This window comes from Papio anubis, chromosome 9 (genome assembly GCF_008728515.1).
Source record: "Papio anubis isolate 15944 chromosome 9, Panubis1.0, whole genome shotgun sequence".
Taxonomy (NCBI): domain Eukaryota; kingdom Metazoa; phylum Chordata; class Mammalia; order Primates; family Cercopithecidae; genus Papio; species Papio anubis.
In genome coordinates, this window is record NC_044984.1 from 69,828,118 (window position 1) to 69,851,470 (window position 23,353).

General features: G+C 38.0%; 2 protein-coding genes across 3 annotated transcripts in view; one reads left to right on the forward strand and one right to left on the reverse strand.

Moving 5' to 3' along the window:
* GLIPR1 (GLI pathogenesis related 1) lies at positions 1–21,408 on the forward strand. The gene is made up of 6 exons (XM_003906799.4): positions 1–374; positions 1,172–1,417; positions 9,157–9,269; positions 15,023–15,108; positions 18,429–18,455; positions 18,559–21,408. Exons 1-6 carry the CDS (start codon positions 201–203, stop codon positions 18,711–18,713), a joined length of 801 nt encoding a protein of 266 aa, XP_003906848.1. The 5' UTR covers positions 1–200; the 3' UTR covers positions 18,714–21,408.
* The window catches only part of KRR1 (KRR1 small subunit processome component homolog), a 14,237-nt gene continuing 8,283 nt past the window's right edge, over positions 17,400–23,353 (reverse strand). For both annotated transcript variants that reach the window (XM_009181237.4, XM_009181236.4), the window contains 3 exons: positions 21,478–21,555; positions 21,280–21,373; positions 17,400–19,736 (listed from right to left, as the gene is read on the reverse strand). In XM_009181237.4, coding sequence (XP_009179501.2) covers positions 19,594–19,736; positions 21,280–21,373; positions 21,478–21,555 — 315 coding nt within the window. In that variant the 3' untranslated portion in view covers positions 17,400–19,593. The remainder of the gene's footprint in view (positions 19,737–21,279; positions 21,374–21,477; positions 21,556–23,353) is intronic.

Here is a 23,353-nt window from a genome sequence, read left to right on the forward strand (position 1 = left end):
ACAAAGTGAGCTGCACACCATATATGGAGAAACCCGTTTCTTAAAACTAGTGATGAACTCATGCTCTGTTCTGTTTTCTCAAAGCTGAAGTCGGCTAGCTTTGCAAAGCTGCGGGCTGAGCACTCAGGGAGGCAATCACTCTCTCAGAAACTGCTGCGGCACTGCACTGCAGCCTCCCAAGGCTCCATGCCAGACAAAGCATGCGTGTCACACTTGCTACAATAGCCTGGATGGTTTCTTTTGTCTCCAGTTATTCACACACAGCAAATATTTTGCCAGATATTGAAAATGAAGATTTCATCAAAGACTGCGTTCGAATCCATAACAAGTTCCGATCAGAGGTGAAACCAACAGCCAGTGATATGCTATACATGGTAAGGAAAATATCATTAATTGTGGCGTCAGTTCAGTCAGAAACAGCTAATGTGTATTGACTTTGGTGTTAATGCCTTCGTAATCCTGAATGATTTTTTTTCAGTGTGATTAATGTATGCAGTAAATTCACAATCTGTGATCAAAACACATCCAGTTTAGCTCTGTCTGCTCAACTGTTGTCGTAAGCAAGTGCCACAGCCCATTTTACTTCTCTTTTTGAACATTTCCTGTTTTCTGATTTTCAGTGGATTTTACTTCTCTTTTTGTTATTTTCCTCCATGTTAATTTTTGTGATTTTGTTTGTTTTTGTTTTTTTGCCTCTAAATTTACTTTTTTTGTTGCTGACAAAGTACTGAGTTGCTCAGGAAGGCAGAATGGCATCTGGGGAAAGGATGGGATTTTGGTTCAGTAAGGCTTGGGATTGAATTTCAGATCTGTGGCTTTAAGCTGGTTTTTAACCTTTCTGAACTTCTTAGGATATGGGCTATTGTGGTTATGGAATAATGTTGTGAAACACGGCACACACTATTTTGCCTATAATTAGCCTTCAGTGAAATGTCAGTTTTCCTCACCTAGATTCTAAATTCCATGAAACTAAATCATCACGTTTCCTACCAACCCTACTCAGTGCTTGAAGACCATATTTATAGAGGACTCATATGCAGTGGTATTTTCTCTCCTTATCTCACCTTGTTTTCCATTAAAATTCCCACTGTACTCACCCCGGTTACATTGTAGATGAGCCCCCTATTATTTAAAATTTGACCCCCCTATTGTTTAATGTTTATTTTTGCAGACTTGGGACCCAGCACTAGCCCAAATTGCAAAAGCATGGGCCAAAAATTGCCAGTTTTCACATAATACACGGCTGAAGCCACCCTACAAGCTGCACCCAAACTTCACTTCACTGGGAGAAAACATCTGGACTGGCTCTGTGTCCCTCTTTTCTGTGTCTTCCGCCATCACAAACTGGTATGATGAAATCCAGGACTACGACTTCAAGAATCGGATATGCAAAAAAGTCTGTGGCCACTACACTCAGGTAAGTATCTGCCCTATATTTTCTTGAAACTGTCTTTTCAAGTGTGAGGAGAAAATTGTACTATGAGGTTAAGAAAATATATAGTATGCTAGTATACCTGTAAATATAAGGGAGTTATAGACTTACTTTAAAAATAATAAATAGAACAGACTCCAATAACAGAGAAAAAAGTGCTTGAAAAGTTTAGTTGTGGGAAGTAAACACATAATAGGTAATATATGAGGCCCACGCACCTGGACGGGCTTTGAACAATTCCTGTAACAGCGATTCTCCCATAGGACTTTATTCCATTTGTGAGAAATCAAAGAACCTTATGAGTGAAAGGATATTCAGGTTCCAGCTGGCATAAGTTTTAAGTGAAATTTGAGGCTGTTGTTTTGGGACTATAAAATTGGAAGAAACAAGCCTCTCAGACAGAAACATCAATAAGAACTGATGCTTCCACAACCTCTCATTCTCTCAAACATCGACTGAAAAGCTACTGTGTGCCATGCACTATGCACCACACATGGTGCTACACAAGGAGGGAGAAAAAGTCAGTCCCAGGCCAACAGAGAGGCCAACGTGTAAACTTATATGAACCATTCTGAGGGTATTCTGCCCCCAGAATCCACATTATTAGTTCCAATAGCCACATTCAGAGCCACCCATTGAGGGGTTTTTCTGTTTTTTTCTTTTTTAAATTTTTACTCGAGCTGCTTCTGGCTCCCTAACCCTACTTCACATTTGCAGCGTGATGGAAACAACTCCCTGGGGAGCATCTGTCGTAATCATCTTCAGACACTGCCTTCCTCTCCTGGCCACATTTTGTTTATTTACTGTCACTTCCTGGCCATCCTTGTCAAACCAGTAACTTACGGTACTTAACCTATAATTGACTGTTTTGGGGCACAAAAAATCAGTTGAAATGAGGTATGAAGGCAAAAGCGTTTCTATCAAGGCAGTTACGTTGAAATATTAGGTGGTTTTAAGGAGCAACATGCTGTTAGAAAAACTCTCTCGCTCCAGCTCAGCCCTACAAAGCCTGTGATCTCATTCGTGCTGTTACAGATGAACCAAGTTTGGTGCAGTTACAAACATTTAGTATTATAAGAGTAAAATGAATTTCTCCTAAATTTCTCTCATAAACCAATTTTGGTTTACGTTTACAAACAAATTTAACCAGGAAATAAGTTTCCTTGGATTACAAGACCTAAGGGAGAAGAAAGCTAAATCTAGATTGCCTACAAGTGGTACTTGGTACTGTTATGCATTGCGGTATTTAAATACTCAGAAATAATTGTCAGTTTGAGGGTGCCTACTTTCATTTATTTATTAGTCAGTGTTTAAGCTTCTATCCTATAACAGGCACTAGTGATATGTCTTAGTCCAGATTCTTGGAAAACAGACCCTGAGACAATAGTTTATGAGCTAACATTTTATTGGGGTACAATCTTGGAGAAGTGGAAGTCAGGAGAAATAGGGAATGAGCCAGGGAAGGAGGACAAATACAGCTGGAAATGGTCCCTGACCCTCAGGAATTGACCTTTTGGGAGAGACTGATGTGTAAATGGATTATGACAGTGTTTGGCTAGTACAATCTAGAGAAGCTGACAAAGTGCCATGTGAGCAAGGAGGACAGCAACTCATCCAGCCAAAAGGAAGTGTAAAGCTTCACACAGCAGGAGACATGTGAATTGGTACTTGAAAACTGAGTGGGAGTTTTTCAGATGAAAAGGAAAGGGAAGAGAATTCTCAGCAAGGTGTGGAAAATATACATATGTGTATGAATGGGCCTGGTACTTTAGATCAATGGCAAGAAGCTCAGCATGCCAAATACATAGAGGTCAAAAGACTGTAAAATTGACAACAGACTCCTAAACCACGCTCAATACACAAGTTAAGACACTCCGTGTTCACCATTCCAGGAAATCGAAAGAAGAGAAAACTTGAGTTTATGTCATAAATGCCCGAGATTTCACAGATGACCCTCCCAAAATTAACTGAGCTTACTTGTGAAATTTCCCCTTACATCTAAGGGAAAAAAGGAGGGCTAATACTTTGGTCATGAGAAGATTCATTTTCTAAAACCCAGTCCCATACTTACAGATATTAAAACCCAAGCTCAGTGATCCTAACATAAGTGATCCTCTTTAAGAGACCACTACATTCTACCTCCACTTCAGAAGAGGGACACTTATCATGGGGAGAATGTCCAAGAACCCCCTGGACTGGGAAGATAGAGCAGCAGCAACCGCTTTTTAAATGGGCATAGTGTTTAGCTCTCTACGTTGAAGACCTCATTCAATTACCACAAATCTATTAAGGAGATGTTAATGGTATTACCCACAGGTGAATAAACAGACTTAGAGAGGTTAATAAGTTGCTCCCCTGATGTCATTTAGCTAGTAAGAGGAAGAGTTGAGGTTCAGATATTAGATAAGTTGGAAGGCTTAAATAATAAAATATGTGCAAGTTATCTAATAAAATACTAGTATTTAGTAGGCATTGAACAAAGGGTAGATCCCTTACATGAACTGGTTTTCCAGCAATTATAATGGAAGAAGGATCCGATAGTTAGGTGAAAGACTATCTGTTTTCATCATGGCAAGAAATCTTCCTGGGGGACTCAAAACTACTCAATTGCTGTGTTAAATTCATGCTGGACAGTTACTTTACGTGGATATTACAACCTCCTACTTATCCTTATCTTCTCTTCAAAAATCAAGCTATTTGCAGATTTTGGCTGATGATGGGAGGTTGTACAGAATAAAGAACATAGATTCAGACCCATTATCTCCTCACAAAATGTATGATATTTCTTGATGTGTTCATTCAACACTTCAGCTTTATCTTCACTGGAGATAGACTGACATTGAGGAAAAATGTTGGTATATAAAATGGAAGATGATTCAAATTCGACATTCTGTTGCTGACAGTTCAACTTTAAAAAGTTTAGAAATAGTTTAAGTATCTGGGCAGGGTAGCAGATTGCTTGGGTTTGATAGTGCCAGGATTTACCACTAGATGGCACTACTGATCTTATTTTAGTTTTTCTCTTCTTGCCTCCTCCTACCCTCTTGATATCTATTTTTATATTCTCATAGAACCATGGAAATGTGACATGTTTCATAATTTCTGTAGTAGGTTTCATATATGTTACAGTGTTACCATACTCCTGATAATGAACCAGAAGAGCTCATATCAAGAACTGAAAGGGAAAGATGCTGGAAAGGGATTGTGGGCCTATAAGGGAGACATCTTCCTCCCCTCTGGGTTCCCCAGGTGTAGTGCTTTTGTAAGAAAGGTTTAAAGAGTGGTTCCTGGTTCTGAAGAGCTTGCTAAAAGAGAAACCACTCTAAAAGCATCTTGCTGAGGGCATAGACTGTCCTCACATTATTTCATGGCCAGGCAGAATTAGGTTCCAATCTTTTACCTACAAAAGTAAGAGCAATAACATTTATTGAGTTGTTATAAGGATTAAACATGATGTCACATGTAAAATGCTTAATGGTACACCTAAGTTCTCAAAAATGAGTAGCTCTTATAATTACGGTTTTTTTTTTTTTTTTTTTTTTTTGCTTACTATAGTAAGAAAACATACAACAGAAACCTGCCTGATTAAAAGAAAAAAAAAAAGTGTTAAGAATTTTTAAGCATAAGAAACTTAGTGGTAAGGGAATGACACAAAAACATTTGCTGAGTGCTTGCTATGTTCCAGAAGCTCATTAAAAACTTCAAAATAGGCCTATGGAGTTGGTATTGTTATTATCCTCATTTAATAGATAAGGAACCTAAGACCAAGGTCACACTGTAAGTGGCAAAGCTTGAATATGAACTCAAGCCTTGTGGCTCCAAAGCCCACAAGTTTAACCAAAAACCAGAGTGCCCATGAAGCTTTTAAAAAGAGACCAACTTGGAAAGATAGATAGATAGATAGACTGTGCTACATCCATGTAATAAATATTACTCAGCAATAAAAAGCAGTGACTACAAATGAATACAGCAAATGCTTATACTAAGTGAAAGAAGCCAGATTCAAAAAGCTGTATTTAGACTGATTCCATTCGTATAACATTCTGGAAAAGGCAAAACTACAGAAACAGATTAATGATTGCTGGGGTCTGGGAGTGGGGGTTGACCACAAAGGGGCTCAAGGGAACTTTCTGGGGCAATAAAAATATTCTATGTCTTGCATATGGTAGTGGCTACACAACTGTATTCTTTTGTCAAAATTCATAGAAATGTACACCTAAAAATCATAAATGTTATTGTATGTTTATTATACCCTAATAAACCTCACTTTAAAAAAAGAGGCCAACTAAAACACACAAAATGAGTGGTAACTAACATTCGCACACTTCTGAGGAAAAAGTATTTAAATGGGGAAGGGATCCAACGATTAAGAATACTTCTGATATAACAATGCTACTAAAGAAAGTGCTCAAAGACCAAAGGATAAAAATATAAAATGAGCCAAGGTGATAGTAAAGGAATAAAGACAACACTGAACACAGCATGCATAGGAATCACCTCAGGAACTTGTTAAAATGCAGACTCCAAAAGCAACTCCAGTGACTGGCATTCAGTAGGTCTCAGAGGGGCCCAAGATCATTTTAAACAAAGCACCCTAGGTAAAATCACTTTGAGATATATGAATAAAATTAAGAAATTTGAAAAATAAAACAAAACTGATTAGAAAGTAGAAGTTTAAGGATCAAACCTGAGGATTAACAGTCCTCATAAAGCTGGGCTTTCTCAGTGAGACAGAGGCCTTAAGCTGATTCATTGCCTGTTCAGGCTGGAGTTTCCTGCAGGGGGTTCCTGGGGATAAAGAAATGTTTCTAGGGAACACCCCTTTTAGATCATGGAGTAGGGAAGTACACTTTACCTTGCCAAAGGAGGGTACCCTCTCCAGTTGCCAAACCAAGGAGAAGGCAGCCCACACTCTGCCCACTATGTCCCTAGTCATGTCCCTACCTCTGCCACACCTTTAAATCTTGGAGAAGTTGAGACTCCAACCTCAGCTCCCCTCTTGCCCTACTTCCTAGTCTCCCTCCAGGCCTTAGGGGAAAGGGGTCGGGATCCAAACCGCAAGAGAGGGTTCTTGAATCTCAGGCAAGAAAATTCAGAGTGAGTCCGTAAAGTAAAGGCAAGTTTATTAAAAAAGTAAAGGAATAAAAGAATGGCTACTCTATAGACAGAGCAGCCCTGAGGGCTGCTGGTTGCCCATTTTTATGGTTATTTCTTGATCCTGTGCTAAACAAGGGGCAGATTATTCATGCCCTCCCTTTTTAGACCACAGGGTAACTTCCCGATGTTGCCACGGCATTTGTAAACTGTCATGGTGGGAGTGTAGCAGCGAGGACACCAGAGGTCTCTCATCGCCCTCTTGGTTTCGGTAGGTTTTAGCTGGCTTCCTTACTGCAACCTGTTTTATCAGCAAGGTCTTTGATCTGTATCTTGTGCTGACTTCCTATCTCCCCTGTGACTTAGAATGCCTAACCATCTGGGAACGCAGCCCTGTAGGTCTCAGCCTCATTTTACCCAGCCCCTATTCAAGACAGAGTTGTTAGGGCCGGGCGTGGTGGCTCACGCCTGTAATCCCAGCATTTTGGGAGGCCGAGACGGGCAGATCACCTGAGGTCAGGAGTTTGAGACCAGCCTGACCAACATGGTGAAACCCCATCTCTGCTAAAAATGCAAAATTAGCCAGGCATGGTGGCACATGCCTGTAATCCCAGCTACTTGGGAGCCTGAGGCAGGAGAATCGCTTGGACCTGGGAGGCGGAGGTTGTGGTGAGCCGAGATCGCACCATCTCACTCCAGCGTGGGGAACAAGAGCAAAACTCCATCTCAAAAAAAAAAAAAAACAAAAACAAAAAAACACCACCACCACCACCAAGATGGAGTTGCTCTAATTCCAACACCTGACACAGGGAGCGAATTTCATCTATTTTTAAAGTAAAGTCTTCGTTTTCTGTAGCCACGCTGGCTTTGCTTTCAGTTTTGTCAATGGGTCAGCCCCACCCTAGGTTCACACAGGATGCTGCCCTCTGCTGGAGGACTCCAGACCAGCTCATCCCAGCTCTAGCTCCACCTCATTTCTTCAGAGACAGGCACCGTGCCATATATGCCCTTAGCATCTTTCACTTCCTATTCACAGTGGTCAAACCCTCCCCTGATGAATTTCATGACTGCTTTTTTTCTAAGTTTTGTGAATGTACCCACTGGTTCTAGCTCATTCATTTTTGTGTCTGCTGTATTTAGCACAGTTCTTACGAAAAAATTGCTCAAAAACTTGAGTATAAAATAGTTTAAAATATAATTTGGTACTGCTGTAAAAAGGAGTGCATTTAATTGCTGGCTGTATCCACCTTTAAATACTTTCTTCTTTAGGCTTTTGTGACACCAAACACTCTTGGTCAAGATGGGCTTTATAATTTAATTTATGGAGCCCATTGCAAAATGAAAATGTGGAATCTTTTGTTCAGAAAGCAAGGGGAAAGCACCACTAAAGGTGCTAAAATATGTGACAGCACTGACCTAAACCAAGCATGGAGCTCTTTTGAGTACTCGATCCCAGGTAACAGCACAGGTCTCTCTGTTCTTGGTTTCCCTCCTACATCACTGACCACTCCTTTTCAGTCTGTTTTGCAGGCTGGTTTTGTGTTTGCTTTCATTATCCCAGACTCTCATTTACTTGATCTATTATATTTGCCTGTGTGATCTAATCTTGTCCCATGTTTTCCAGATTTACATCTCTAGCCTTACCCTGTCCTCTGGACTGCAGCCACCAAGTCAATCTTCACTTGATGTCTATTAGGCATCTCAAAATCAGCAAGTTCTGAACAAAACCCCTGCTCATGCTCCCACCTACCCTCCTCCTTCCCTAGTTTTCTCCATCTCAGTAAATGTTTCTCAGGCCTCAAACCAAAACTTTCTCTCTTCCCCTTTTACCCTACACTCAAAACAAAAGCAAATCCTTTTAGCTTTACCTCTAAGCTGAGCCATGAACCTGATTCATTCTCGGGAACTCCACTGGCATCACCCATGTGTGAGTCACTATCTTTTCATTCTTGTACCATTGAAACAGCTTCCAAAATTACCTCCTTCCTGTTTCCCTTGCTCTTCTTAGTCTGTTCACTTCATAACCACCAAAGTGATCTAAAACACGAAAAAGAACATAGCACTCACAAGAATCTCCGCGATCGGTTTCTCTGCCTTTGACCTCACTGCTTACAACTCTCCCCAACTCATCAGATCTTGGCTTCACTTGCTTTCTTCGTGCCATTCTATAATGCCAAGCAAATTCCATCTCAGGGCCTTTCTCCCTGGTGTTCCATCTGCTTGGAATGCTCCTCCTCCATTGTTTAAGTTTCCCGAATGTGTGTCCTGAGTGCTGCATCCTCATCATCCAAGTCTCAGTTCAAATGCATCCTCTTCGGAGATGTCTTCCCTGAACAACCAAGTTAAATCAGCACCACCTCACCAGCAGTCAGTCTCTATTGCATTACGCTGTTTTATTTCTTCATTGTACAGTCAAAAATTATCTTATCGTTTATTTCATACACTCCCTCCCCCGAATAATAGTAACTACCGGTCTATCCAGCTGATTTCTGAGCATCTAAACCTTCCTGGGTTTTAAGCACTCTAACTAGAGTGGATATACCTCACCATCACCATGTTTATGAAGACCTAGTCATACCCAGTGTTTATCTTATGGTTTCTCTCTGTTAAAAATCCCTATTTCCTTTCAGGTTGTTTGGGCGGATAGTTACAAAGTTGGCTGCGCAGTTCAATTTTGCTCTAGAGTTTCTGGCTTTGATGCTCTTTCCAATGGAGCACATTTTATATGCAACTACGGACCAGGGTAAGTGCCTGAATCAATCGGTTTATAGTAGACGCCCCCCAAAAAAACAAAAAAATTATTTTAGCAGTATTCCTCTTCATTATAGAAAATCTGGAAAATAAAGTATAAAGAAAAAATTAACATAACCCTTAATTCCGCTGCCCAGAGATATACTTCATTAACATTCTGGTACATTTTTCCTGGAGAGAGAGAGAGAGAGAGAGAGAGAGTGAGTGAGAGTGTGTGTGTGTGTGTGTGTGTGTGTGTGTGTGTACATCCTTTATATATACTATCTAAATACATATGCACATATTTTTAAGAGTGGTAAGACTAAAATGTTTGTCAGGGACATAAATTGCATATGGTAATAAAATACCACAAAGTGGAAGAACTGATGTTATATTTATTGGTTTATTAAAAACTTGGCAATTTTATACAATTTTCAAAACAATTAAATTCCTCAACCTATTTCATTTACTTTTGACAGTTGTTTTTATTTTTAACTTTTTTTTATTTTTTATTATTTATTTATTTTATTATTATACTTTAAGTTCTAGGGTACATGTGCATAACGTGCAGGTTTGTTACATATGTATACTTGTGCCATGTTGCTGTGCTGCACCCATCAACTCGTCATTTGCATCAGGTATAACTCCCAGTGCAATCCCTCTCCACTCCCCTCTCCCCATAATAGGCCCCGATGTGTGATGTTCCCCTTCCCGAGTCCAGGTGATCTCATTGTTCAGTTCCCACCTATGAGTGAGAACATGCGGTATTTGGTTTTCTGTTCTTGCGATAGTTTGCTGAGAATGACGGTTTCCAGCTGCATCCATGTCCCTACAAAGGACACAAACTCATCCTTTTTTATGACTGCATAGTATTCCATGGTGTATATGTGCCACATTTTCTTAATCCAGTCTGTCACTGATGGACATTTGGGTTGATTCCAAGTCTTTGCTATTGTGAATAGTGCTGCAGTGAACATACGTGTGCATGTGTCTTTATAGCAGCATGATTTATAATCCTTTGGGTATATACCCAGTAAGGGATGGCTGGGTCATATGGTACTTCTAGTTCTAGATCCTTGAGGAATTGCCATACTGTTTTCCAGAATGGTTGAACTAGTTTACAATCCTTAACAGTTGTTTTTAAAACAGATACTTAGTTCCCACTTTGGGAAACAGGGAAAACACCTTCCTCCTGCTTTCTTTAAACTTACATATGTGTGCTTGTGTCATACACATATTTAGAAAACTGATCATACTGAAAATATACATTTTCTATTTTTCACTTAAAATTATGCTGTGAAAAATTTCCCCTTATCAAAATTTTAAGTGATTTTAATCATAAAAATGATAGATTGTTTATATAATGCTTACAATGCTCTCAGCACTGTTACAGTGCTTCACATATATTCATCTTCACTAAAAGTTTATGAGATGGGTCCTATTATTACCCATTTGGCAAATGAGAACAGCAAGGCACACACGTGATGAGCAACCTGCCCAAAGTCCTACAGTTAGTGACTATCACTGATGGACATTGATCTGGCTGGCTGGCTCCAGAGTCCATGCTCTTGATGGTACCACAACAGTTTATCCTGTTGAAGAATTTAGATTGTTCACTATATTTTCTTTTAATATATGAACAACCTTGTACATTTATCTTCAGTCACTTCTATTTCCCTATAATTCCTTAAGATACTAGCATGTAAAGACTGTGACCATTTTTAAGTACATATTGCCAAATTACATTCCACCATTCTATCAATTTGTATTCCATCATCAGTACTAGGTATTATAATTTTTTAGTGTTTTCTAATTTGATGGAAATGGCATTTCATTTGTTTTCTTTTGCATCTCTGTGATTACTAGTAATTATAAATTTCTTCACATAATTGTCTATTTATATTCCTTTTACTGTGAACCATGTGGGCTGACCATTTTTCTACTAGTTTTTCTTATTTATAAAAGTTGTTTATATTTTAAAGTTTTTTTAACCATTTGCAATATATATAAAATGATCTTTAATTTGTTGCCTTTCAATTTTTTTGATTCCTGGAGATTGGCTGAAAGCAAGCCATTTCCCTGAAGTAATGTGCAGAAGACATACTCAATATTCTGACTGAGTGCTGTAGGTATGAAGGAGACAAACCAAGCGTCATTCAGAAGATGACAGCTTTGACTGAGTATCTCAGAGTTGGAAAATAAAGAAAACCCAGAAAAAACTAGACAATGCCAGTTAGACAAATTCAATTCGTGGTAACTTTTCATATGACTTTTTTTTTTTTTTTTTTTTTTTTTGAGACCAGGGTCTCTCGCTCTGTCACCCAGGCTGTAGTACAGTGGCTCGCTAATGGTTCACTGCAGCCTTAACCTCCCAGGCTCAAGCAAGCCTCCCAACTCAGCCTTGCTAGTACCTGAGACTACAGGTACATGCCACCATGCCCAGCTAATTTTTTGTAGAGACACAGTTTTGCCATATTGCCCAGGCTGGTCTCCAACTCCTGGGCTCAAGTGATTCACCTGCCTCAGCCTCCCAGAGTGGTGGGATTATATGCATGAGCCACCACACCTGGCCTCATATGACATTTTTAATGGTTAAGATACAGTTAATTTACTGTGTGACCCTGAACAAATTAACTCTGAATCTCATTTTAATCTCCAGTAGATCAGAATAACAGCACCTACCACTTAGAGTAGCTGTGAAAGTGACAAGAGAAGGCTTTGTAAAATATCAGGTATATATAATGCTTGGCAATGGTGAATGTTTTATAAGTATTCATGATTTTTATTATGTCAAAGTACAAATGTAAATTTTCCTGGTTTACACTCACTTATCTTCAAAGTTATAAACAATATTAAATTGTAAAACGTATAACCAAAGTTATAATGCTTCCATAAAGACTAACTTCAAATATTCATTTATTCAACAAATATTTGTTTACTGAGCTCCAAAGGAGAATAAGGCAGTCTCTGCCTTTACGAGAGTAATATTTATGGGGCAAACAGATAATAAAAATACAAATAAAATAACTGCATCGTTTTACGGGCAATTAGGGGCAATTATAAATAATACTGTAATAGAAATTTTCAATAGGCAAGGCCCCTATTTAAAATAATCAGGGAAGGGCTTCCTGTGATATATTTAAGCTTAGGCATGAAGAATGACAAGGAATCAGACATAAGAACTTCTGGAACAGCTGTCTAGTGGAGAAAAGAACAGCAAAACTCCCGTGAAGAAAAGTTTGGCAAGCTTAAATCACAGAAACCGGTGCCCTCGGTCTGCTAAACAGATGAAACGTGGGGGAGGAAGGCAGTGCAAATCTAGCGGCAACTTTTAGATCACGGCAAAGTTTACATAAGAAGCCATTCAAGTATATTAAGCAGGGGAGGGATGAGACTTTTAAATTTGGAGATCAGTCTGGATGGAAAATAGATTAGAGGAGCATAAAAGGTAAAACAGAGACCAGTTAGGAATGTCCTCATTTCCCTTCGCCCTCTGAGGTATTATTTTCCTATATACAAAGAAAAAGTTGTAGGCCCCAATTCCACATAATCTTAGGAAGTCCACTATCCTCCTCAGTATTTCCGAGGATACATCAGAATGGGGGCTGGGATGCTTAATCTTCCGGTTGCCTGTAACACTCTCCTCTTCATTTCCCCTGGGCACCATGAACAAGGGTATGGTGTATAACGGTTCTTTACTCAGAGTGGATTAGTGAAGGAGAGGATTATAGCACAGAAGAGGACATAACTTTGACCACAAGATAGTGAAGACAGTACCAGTGTGCTTATTAGGCCATCACTGCCTTAGGGACCCTTACCCATATTTATCCTCTTTAAAGATCCGTCTTCTGTCTTCCCCTGGGTCCCAGAACCCCAACCCTCTTCTCTCTCAGGCTGCCAGGGAAAACACTGAAATATCCTGTTGCTTTATTGTGCTGAATACTTTAGGTCCCACAGTCTTAATGACTCCCATCTAGACAAATCCAGGCCTTTCTAGTAACATGTTTCTCCCGAGGTGGATACTACCATTTCCATAGACCGCACCAAGTGTCTTGGTTTTTAGCTTATTTTTAAGTAGGATTTTTTACCTTTTCCTTTACAGTTTGGAATGCACAACTAAGGATCATAAATGATTTTATTAAAACCATTCTAGAGCTTAAACCACTTAATAAATACTGTGCTTATTAACAATGAAAGACATTCCAATGATTAATGTCTATTCTGGACATCTTTTGAAATTGCTATCAGAATTGCTACTATATTACCTTTTTTCCATGGTGGAGAGTAAGCACAGGGCAAATTTAATTTCTGAAGCAACTTAAAATTTGGAGCAAAATAAGAACATATATTTGGGGTTGGAAATGAGGTGTCGTTATAAAGTTGTGTGTCTAAGGTGAGAGTTCTCAACTTTGGAGCTAATTGTAGAGTATTGGGGAGAGGAGGGTCATAAACTTCGATTAGAAAAAAATTGTTTTATTTTTATTTTCACTAACCTCTATTAAAAATAACATTTCCTTTCATTATGAATGAAGACAACACTCCACCGTCATATTAGCAATCAATGTGATTTGACTTAGCAGTATCATCTTTGTGAATATCATATTTTCATACCATATTTCAGTTGCTGCAGAGATCTCAAAATACAGTTTATGTTCATCACTACTTTGAAACTGATAGCCCCCTGGTAGATCTTAATAGAGAAGCACATATTACTTTATCACAAATCTTGTTTTAAATATTTTGATAACTACTTCAATTTAATTGGTTTCCTTTATAATCCTATGTATTTTATGCATTTAACAACAAACTATGTTGAGAAAGAGCCCATAGGCTTCACCAGACTGCCAAAGGGTACGATTACACAAAAAAGTTTAGAACTTTTTCCAAAAGCAGAGTTCCAAAAAAATTTAGTGCATTGGCAGGTTCATTGAGATAAATTTATGTGCAGCCTCTCACCATTACTACTATGAGGATATTTATGGGGATATAAAATGCTTGGATATTATTTCCCTTTCTAGTCTGTGACCTTGGTCAATTATTTACACTCTGTAACTCAGCCTCTAGCTATATAATGGGGATAAATAGATAACAGTAACTTCCTCATAGGGTTTTTGTGAAGATTATTTCATTCAAGGTTGTTTAGAACAAAGACAAACACGTGGTGAGTGCTCACTAATTAGTAGCTATTATTCATATCACATCTTGTACGTGAAAACAATTTGCACTTTAGAAATTCCCCCATACCATTATTTATTATTATTTTTTTTGGAAGGCACCAGCCAAATGGCTCCTATCCAGTGAAAATTATGGAGGGTTGACCAACTGAGAAGATTGAATGTGGGTCACCATAGCTTTTCTAAGATGGACAGTTTTTTGAATGGCAGTAATCATATAGGCCAGAGGGTAGGTAAAGAGAGGGAGCACAGCCCTGGAGTTAAATCTAGGTTTCCTCTGACTCTGAAATGTATAAATTGTGATTAAAGGCATCTTACATCTTTTGTCTCGTCTGTAAAACAATAACTTCCTCCCAGAGCTGTCACAATTAAATGGGGTACAGATTAAAACAGGTTCATAGACATAGGTACATAGAATGAACTCTGCAAATATTAGCAGCCTTCCATTTCTGCCTTCCTGTCTTCACTTCTATGACCAACTCTGAACCTTTGTACTTTACTATTCTTCTGGATTTATTTAAAGATTCATAGTAAATTCCAATTTTAAAAAAACTGAAAAACTCCTAATGGACATCCTTCTTCTACTTTACAGAGGCAATTACCCAACTTGGCCATATAAGAGAGGAGCCACCTGCGGTGCCTGCCCCAATAATGACAAGTGTTTGGACAATCTCTGTGGTGAGTAAAAGGAACAGTCTACCAATAGAATAATGTTACAGTAACATGTAACTTTCTACAGAATTAACAGTGAAACCATGTTTTATCCTAACGGTTATCTTCAAGGAGACTGGCATCAAGTAGCAATTAAACCAATGGCTTACTGTTCTAGGAATACGTTTAAGATAAATTTAAATGTGAAAATCACATTCTTTTTATTTAGTTCTCATTGGTCAAAAAAAAAAAAAAAAAACTGTCAGAAACTGTAGACCAAGATTCCTAAGATTTGTTAATTTCAGCGAGATCAGAAATAAGTATAACAGGTCATCCAAACAAATAGAATTTTCTTTTTTTTTTTTTTTTTTTGGAGACGGAGTCTTGCTCTATCACCCAGGCTGGAGTGCAACTGTGCAATCTCAGCTCACTGCAACCTCCATCTCACGGGTTCAGGCGATCCTCCTGCCTCAGCCTCCCAAGTAGTGGGGATTACCACGCCACCATGCCCAGCCTGACCAACATGGTAAAACCCCCCTCTACTAAAAATACAAAAACTAGCTGGGTGTGGTGGTGGGCCCCTGTAATCCCAGCTACTCAGGAGGCTGAGGCAGGAGAATCACTTGAGCCCGGGAGGTGGAGGTTGCAGCGAGCAGAGATCGTGCCACTGCACTCCAGCCTGGGTGACAGAGTGAGGGTCTATCTCCAAAAAATGAAAATAAAGCTGCAACATGGCACTTTTTATTAGCCAGACAGCATTTAATGAAGAAGTGTAGAACCTGCATGCAGGTAAATTTTCAAAGATGTTTTACTAAACATCCAAGCAAAATTTTGCTTTGTGATTTTGAAATATTAGTAATTGGCCAAGAATTTATTTCTGGTTCTTGTTCTAGATACAAGCCCTTCCATCCCAGTATGTTTTTATTTTTACCACGGTGTGAAGGGGAAACTTCTATTAAGCTGTGCAAATCCTGTGGTACTTTTGTGTCCATATTTGTAACAAACTGAACTCAGAGCAGCCGGGCTAGAGTTAGGGTGCTTAGAATAGAGGAAGGACAGAGTGCGCCAAGTTTCACTGCATGACATTTAGTTTGGAAAAAAGTGTTCCATTGCTCACATGTTTTCTAAGGTCCCTTCCAGGCCTAAAATTATAAAATTTTACCTATTAAACTGCTTGTTCTCCTCCTTCCCATTTAATGTTGAATACTTATCTTTACGCACAATAGTACTTTTGCAAAGTTTTCTGAGCTATTTTTCTCCCAGTCCATTCTTTATTTCACTCATATCACTCTTGTGAAGAAAACTCAGTTAACATGTAGCCACAATGCAGCTAATATCAAGGTATCAACATATATTCACTGAATTCTTCCTTTCACATTGCTGTAGCCCTTCAAAACATATATATATTTCTTCCTTCCAAGTTAACCATTACACATAAGGGCTAAAACTTTGGATTTTAGAACCAGTATGCCAAGTTTCGGTGCAATTTCCAGTTTGACCACTGTGACTTTGGGCAAGTTTCTGCTTCTATTTTTTCAATGAAACAATCTAATGAAAAAAATAAGTTTCCCTTTAAAAATCTAGGCAATTAGTAACACTACCACCACCACAATGACAAAAACACTTCTGGTTTTAGCTTTTGATCTTTGGTGATCTAACTTGAGATGATCTTTAATCTTGGGGAATAACATTTAGAAGATTAAAGCTGTAGTCCAATAATGAAAACCTTTGGACTCTTGAGAAAACACATGCTAACTTGTGTTTATAAGATGTGAAACTCGGCCGGGCGCGGTGGCTCAAGCCTGTAATCCCAGCACTTTGGGAGGCCGAGACGGGTGGATCATGAGGTCAGGAGATCGAGACCATCCTGGCTAACACGGTGAAACCCCGTCTCTACTAAAAAAAAGAAAAATACAAAAAACTAGCCGGGCGTGGTGGCGGCGCCTGTGGTCCCAGCTACTCGAGAGGCTGAGGCAGGAGAATGGTGGGAACCCGGGAGGTGGAGCTTGCAGTGAGCTGAGATCCGGCCACTGCACTCCAGCCTGGGCGACAGAGCGAGACTCCGTCTCAAAAAAAAAAAAAAAAAAAAAAAAAGATGTGAAACTCGTTACTCATTTATTTCAGATAAGTGCTCTTACAGATTGATCTTGTCACTAATTTCCTATTCTCAAAGTTAGATTTATGTAATTTGTTTTCATGTAACTTGAAGCTTACTTGAAAGTATTCTACTCTTCGCACTAATACTGAATAAGTAAGATGTGACTAAAAAACTTAAGGATCACCATTTGACCTTTTATAAGGTCTGATGAAAGTAAAGGTTAGAGGATAAAAGCTTTTATTTAACAGATTCCATCTCAGACAAATTATGGCTAGCAGTGGAGCATAAATTCCTTTGTGGTCTCCTAGATACTGCTGGTAATTCAATAAATACCCTTGGAGGCCAAATCAGGACTGTTTTAAAAATGTGCTGGGCATACTAGTGGTACATAAGATGATTTTAGCTAGTTCACAGATGTACATTTGTTTCAATAGTTGAATATTGAACATTTAGAAAATATATATAAGAAAAAATAACTAGAACATCACACTCTTGATTTCATGGACATAATTGCCAAGAAAAGTGAGGGTAGCATTTTTACAGTAATTCACCACAGACAAAGCCCACTCACAGGTATGAAGACCAGGGATGCTCACAAGTGCCCAGAGGACCAGATGATTGATGGGTTCTACCACGAGCATCTATTAGCGACTGCTGCAGAACTGCTGTGGAAAAGGTTTCTATTTCATAAAAGAAAGTATCCAGAAGGCTAAAGGCAGTTGTGGAATTTATTTCTTCCCAGTGCTCTGAATGTCAAAATTTGAATACAGCTCAGTGAAAGGAGGGGTATAATTAATGACTTGATAGCCAAACATCGTAATGATGAGTTAGTGACAGACTGGATGAAAGAGAGGTCACTGTCTTTTTATTATGGACTCATCATAAACAGTGTCACTCTTCTCAGGAAGAAACTTATTTTTAGAAATATAGTTTAATAAATTTCTCACATTATTTCTAATATTTTTTATTTTTTAAATTTTATTACCTGCTAGTTATATGTAAAGTGATTTTCCATTTATAGTAATGGTATAGTTTCCTTTCTATAAAAGGTTTAAAAAGTTTATATAGAAAGTCAACTTAAAAATACCAAGTTAATTCAGTCAGTTCAAAAAATTTTGAATAAACTTGAATAGTCACTGCAATAAAGCCAAAGCCAGTTAACGGTTACAATTAAAGATTTAGCTTTTTAAAACCCTCACCTGTACGTACCCTTTTAATTTTTTTTTCTTTCTTCTCCCTAACTTTACAGTTAACCAACAGCGAGACCAAGTCAAACGTATGTACACCAATCTTAAATTGTTTCATTAAGAGCTATGTGAATTCTGTCAGTGCATTATGACCAACAATGTCTAAGAGGATATTCTATGTTTGTTTCACAGGTTACTACTCTGTTGTGTATCCAGGCTGGCCTATATATCCACGTAACAGATACACTTCTCTCTTTCTCATTGTTAATTCAGTAATTATGATACTGTCTGTTATAATTACCATTTTGGTACAACACAAGTACCCTAATTTAGTTCTTTTGGACTAATACAATCCAGGAAAGAAAAAACCCCAAAATCAACCTTATTCAAATATGGCTTTTTTTTTTTTTAACCAATAATAGTGAATAACAATTAGGTGTATTTCTATTTTAAAACATTGCAGAAAAGAAAATACATTACAGCCATACTCTTACTCAAAAGAAGAAACTTCCTAACTCTATCAAATAAACTCATCTTTACTTCCCACTTTTCTATAAATAAGCATTGTTTGCTATAAATAAGCATTGTTTGCAGGTTGCCACAGGTGGACTTTCAGTAAGTAACTTAACCCATGTTTCAGCTTCTAAATCTGCAAAATGAGCAAGGTACAGTAGCATTTTTTAAGGTGATTCTTAGTAACTCCAGTAGCCATTATTACTTTTTGCATGCTGCTTCGACTCTAAATATCTGGTTTTCCCTGTTCTCTTGCAACCTGATGTCTTTCTGGTTTACCACTTTCCCAGATTCAGAACAGAGGAGTAACTAGGGGATCTGATTTTAGAGGCCTTAATTTTCTGTTCATGGACTGTTAAAAGTAAAACCAAATTTTCAAAAGGGATAAACCTAAATATTTGTTTGTTATCATTAAAGGGAGCATCAAATGCTGGGACATCATTATATTTGAAGACTAACCAATGGCATCAGACACTGGATTTAATGGATAATCACAATGGTCGTAATGTATACAAAGACATATATATCACTTTCTAGTACAAAATTTTCAAAAAACACAAAAATATAATAATTTATAAAGAACACTCTTCTATGAACCACCACCACCAAAACAAAACCCTCAGAAAATTTCTCACAAATAAGGCAACTAATGCCTGGTATCTCAAAATCCTTTACAAAAGGAGATAGTTCTAGTCAAGGAGTTTGGGGTATATTTTACTTTTTCTTCTTCTTTTTCTTTTCATCTGCCTCCATCTTCAGCGCAATTTCTTCAGCTGTAAGAGCTCCCAGTTTCTTATTCTTTGCTTTCTTAACCTTTTCCTTGATGCTGGCCACATCAATTTTAGTTTCAGTAGCAGCTAGACAATTTAAAAGCACAATACATGTAACACTTTAGATGTTACCAAGTAAAACAAAGAATATATTTTAAAGCAATAACTTCAGAGTCTGAGTCCTCTTATAATTGAAAAATCATGAAAAATCACAGTATAAAATATAAAAACACCTGCCTAAAGGAGTCAAATTTATTCAGACTAATAAATCATAAAATACTTTAATACATAAAAATGGCATGATTGATTGAACCAATTACTGGATTCAACTATCTTAAGACTATTTCCTTAAATCCTACTTCAGACTAAATTATTTTACCTACATTCTTTTCCATATTTTGGAACTTTTGAGTCCTCATTATTTTCCATCTTGCACATTAAAATAATTTAAAATTACGTGTATCCCTTCTCAGTAAGTTTAATCAGCTAACCATAAGCTAGAGGTCAAAATCTACTTCCTCTAATACCAAAACAAAAACTTCAAGTTTTCCAAATATTAATTCAATGAATGACTAATAGTATTCTATTTAACAAGAGTTTGCTGTATTTAACAACATTCTGGTAATAAAGACAATTTGGGCGTATTCGGAAGTTCCCCTAACAGGACCCAACTATCTAATCAATGCCAAAAGTCGGAGCAAAATAGAGAAAGGAAGCAGTGAAAAAGAATGCAACTTTTTCTTACTATTCACAGTACAGTATCACAGCATAAAAGAATCGTAAGATAAAACATCATAATGTACAAACTACCCAGCAACCTGAGAAGCACAGAGCGTTAAAGCCTCCACCGTGTGGAGAAACTACATTAAGTTAACTAGCTATTGAGTACCTTCCAAGCACTCAACTGACAGGTTGTACAAACTGGAAATTAAAATACTTATGACATTTTTACCTTTTATATAACCAATAATCTACCACAGAATATAGTATTTTTAAAACTATTAACAAGCAATATGTTAAATAATGTATTATATCTGTTTCTGACCAAGTCTGTACAATATTGCTAGGGGGTCCTCTCCCCTCAGTGTCACTGTTCACTTTGGAGGGTTACTTTAGGAAGAGGACAAGTGCTACCACAGGGGGGAAAAATGCAGAAGAGGAGAGGATGCATCAGAATGAGACTAGAAATGTTATGAGAATGTTTTCTCTTAGTGTCTTTTAAATATTAGGTAAGTGGGAAAGTTTTAGTCCAAAGTGATGAGAAATCCATGTTACCAATATAGAAGCCAAACTCTAAGCCAAAATCACATAAAGAGAAGAAAAAGTACAACTTCTGATAATTCCTCTTTGAGAGGCATGACAGCAGAGCTCAGGGATCGTCTTGCTTGCATTTCTACAGAAGACGTACTGGCTGCCCTGGGTTTGTATCTTTCACAACAAAGAGTCTTTCCTAAGCACAGACCAGAGGTCAGGAGAGGACTGTCAATCCAGTTTGCACTGAAATAGGCATTAGCTGCCTCTAGAGTCCTTAGGATCAGTAATTACTGAAATGCTAAGAGAACTGATGAAAATATACGATTATTTCTTAAAGAGATTCAGACAAATTCACTATGGGTTTACTTTTCATTACCTTCCTTAGGTTTCACAATTGGTTTTTCTTTAGGTGGAATAAATGCTTTGTTTCTTTCCTCTTGTTTCTTACTGATGGCTTCTGCTTGTTTAGCCTACATTAATAAATAAAATATACATTAGTTAAATGTATTTATAGTTAAATAATTCAAGTATCTATGAACTTTGCTATTAATCTTGTGAGCTAGACATAAAGTACCTTTATTGCTTCCATTTTCTGCCGCTTCTTCTGATTCGCCTTCAAGAAGTATTCACCACTAGCCAATTCTTTATCAATCTGTTGAAAACAGTATTTACAATTACATCAGAAATAATGTAGAGGAGAAGTCAGGTCCTAAGCAAGTCACAATATCCTTAGGGTAAAAACAATGTGGTCAAACTGATTTATTAATAAAAATGGTAGTGACATAAAGGAAGCAGAGTCTAAGCTGAGGGGAATACATACACAAAAGTGTGAAGGTAGGAAAGCACCTCCATGGAATACAACCCAGAGGAGTTCAGGGATACAGTATGGAAAGTGTGAGAAGAAACTGGAGAGTGAGTTTTGGGAAAATTTGAAGAAGCTTCAATGGCAGACAAAGTAGGAGGGATAAGATTTAGAAATGACTGTGGGTTTCCGAGAAGATTGAAAAGACCAAAGCACAATTTTAATGGAGAGGAATGAGGAATAGATGAGAGCCTGGAATAAACATAGTGGCATGGAGAATAAAAGCCAGAACGATCAGGAATTGGTGACTAATTAGCAAAAGCAACAGCTTGTTCATTCAATATACAGCCAACATGTAAAATGTGTATAACCGACTTGTCTGCCACTTATACAGCATTATTATATCTAAGGCACTATTCTAAGCTCTTTACAATTATTCATTTAATCCTCATTAACGATTCTTTAAGACAGGTATTATCATTACTCCCATTTTAGGTATGGGGAAACTTAAGTACGGATGGGATAAATAACTTGCCCAGTCACATAATGAATAAGTAAGAACAAGACAATCGAGACATCACTGTTTCAAGAAGCTTACACAGCTAAGGAAGAAAGATAAGTCAATTAACTCCAAGAAAGGGTCATAAGAAATAAGGCAGCTGTTACGGAAGCATGGTTTAATGACTGCCTCACTCCCCTTTCCCTGCAACTACTATCAATTTCCTCCATGATCCAACACTTCCATTGTTTTTTCACTATGATCATCATTTTTCCCATCAATCATCAAATCTTTCCTGAAAGACTCCAAACATGGTTGTGGAAAAAAGAGACATAGAAATCAGTGAGTTCACACGCTGAGCAGAAGTAGAAAGGGAAGGCTTTAGGATATAGCCAAGGAAGGGAATAATGAAGCAAGAACCCCCAGGAGAGAGGTGAAGATGGAATTCAAAGAACACACAGGAAAGGCTGATGCAGGTGGAAGAAAACACAGACGTGAGAGAGGAGGAAACAGAAGGGGTTCTTATCTGGTGGTCTCAAATATTTCAATAAAATGCAAAGTCATCTGCTAAACGTGGAAGGGCACTGAGAGAATTAAGAGTAAACATGAATTCTGAATGAATTTAATCCAAAGATAAAACTTTCTCTAACCTAATTTGGTAGCCACGTTATAGGGAAGACAAGTTTTTAGACTGATCCAAGTTTTAGAGTTTTGCTGAGAAGGTGTGACAGAACTAACAAGGGGTATGAATCAAAACAATGCTGTGCAAGAACAAAATGGCAACTGGTCATGGTGGGAAAGGAAATGAAGCAGAAGATAGTTGACAAAATGGAAAGGAATCATAACTTAGAAAAACGGTGGGTGTTACAATTTAAGATTTCAGAACTAGAACAATCATAGAGCATACAGTCACAAGAATGTTGCCAAAGCAGAGGAAAGAGTACTGCAGACTAAATTGTTGAACTTTTATCCATGGAACATTTACAGTGGCTACAGGGACACAAACCGCCTGAATGCAGTTTATAATCAATGCGAAGGCCCCACTGCACACCCCCATGCACGCAGCTGAAAATATACCTATTTATATTTACCCTCAGTTTCTTATAGTTCTACACACACACACGCAATATATATATATATACATATCCC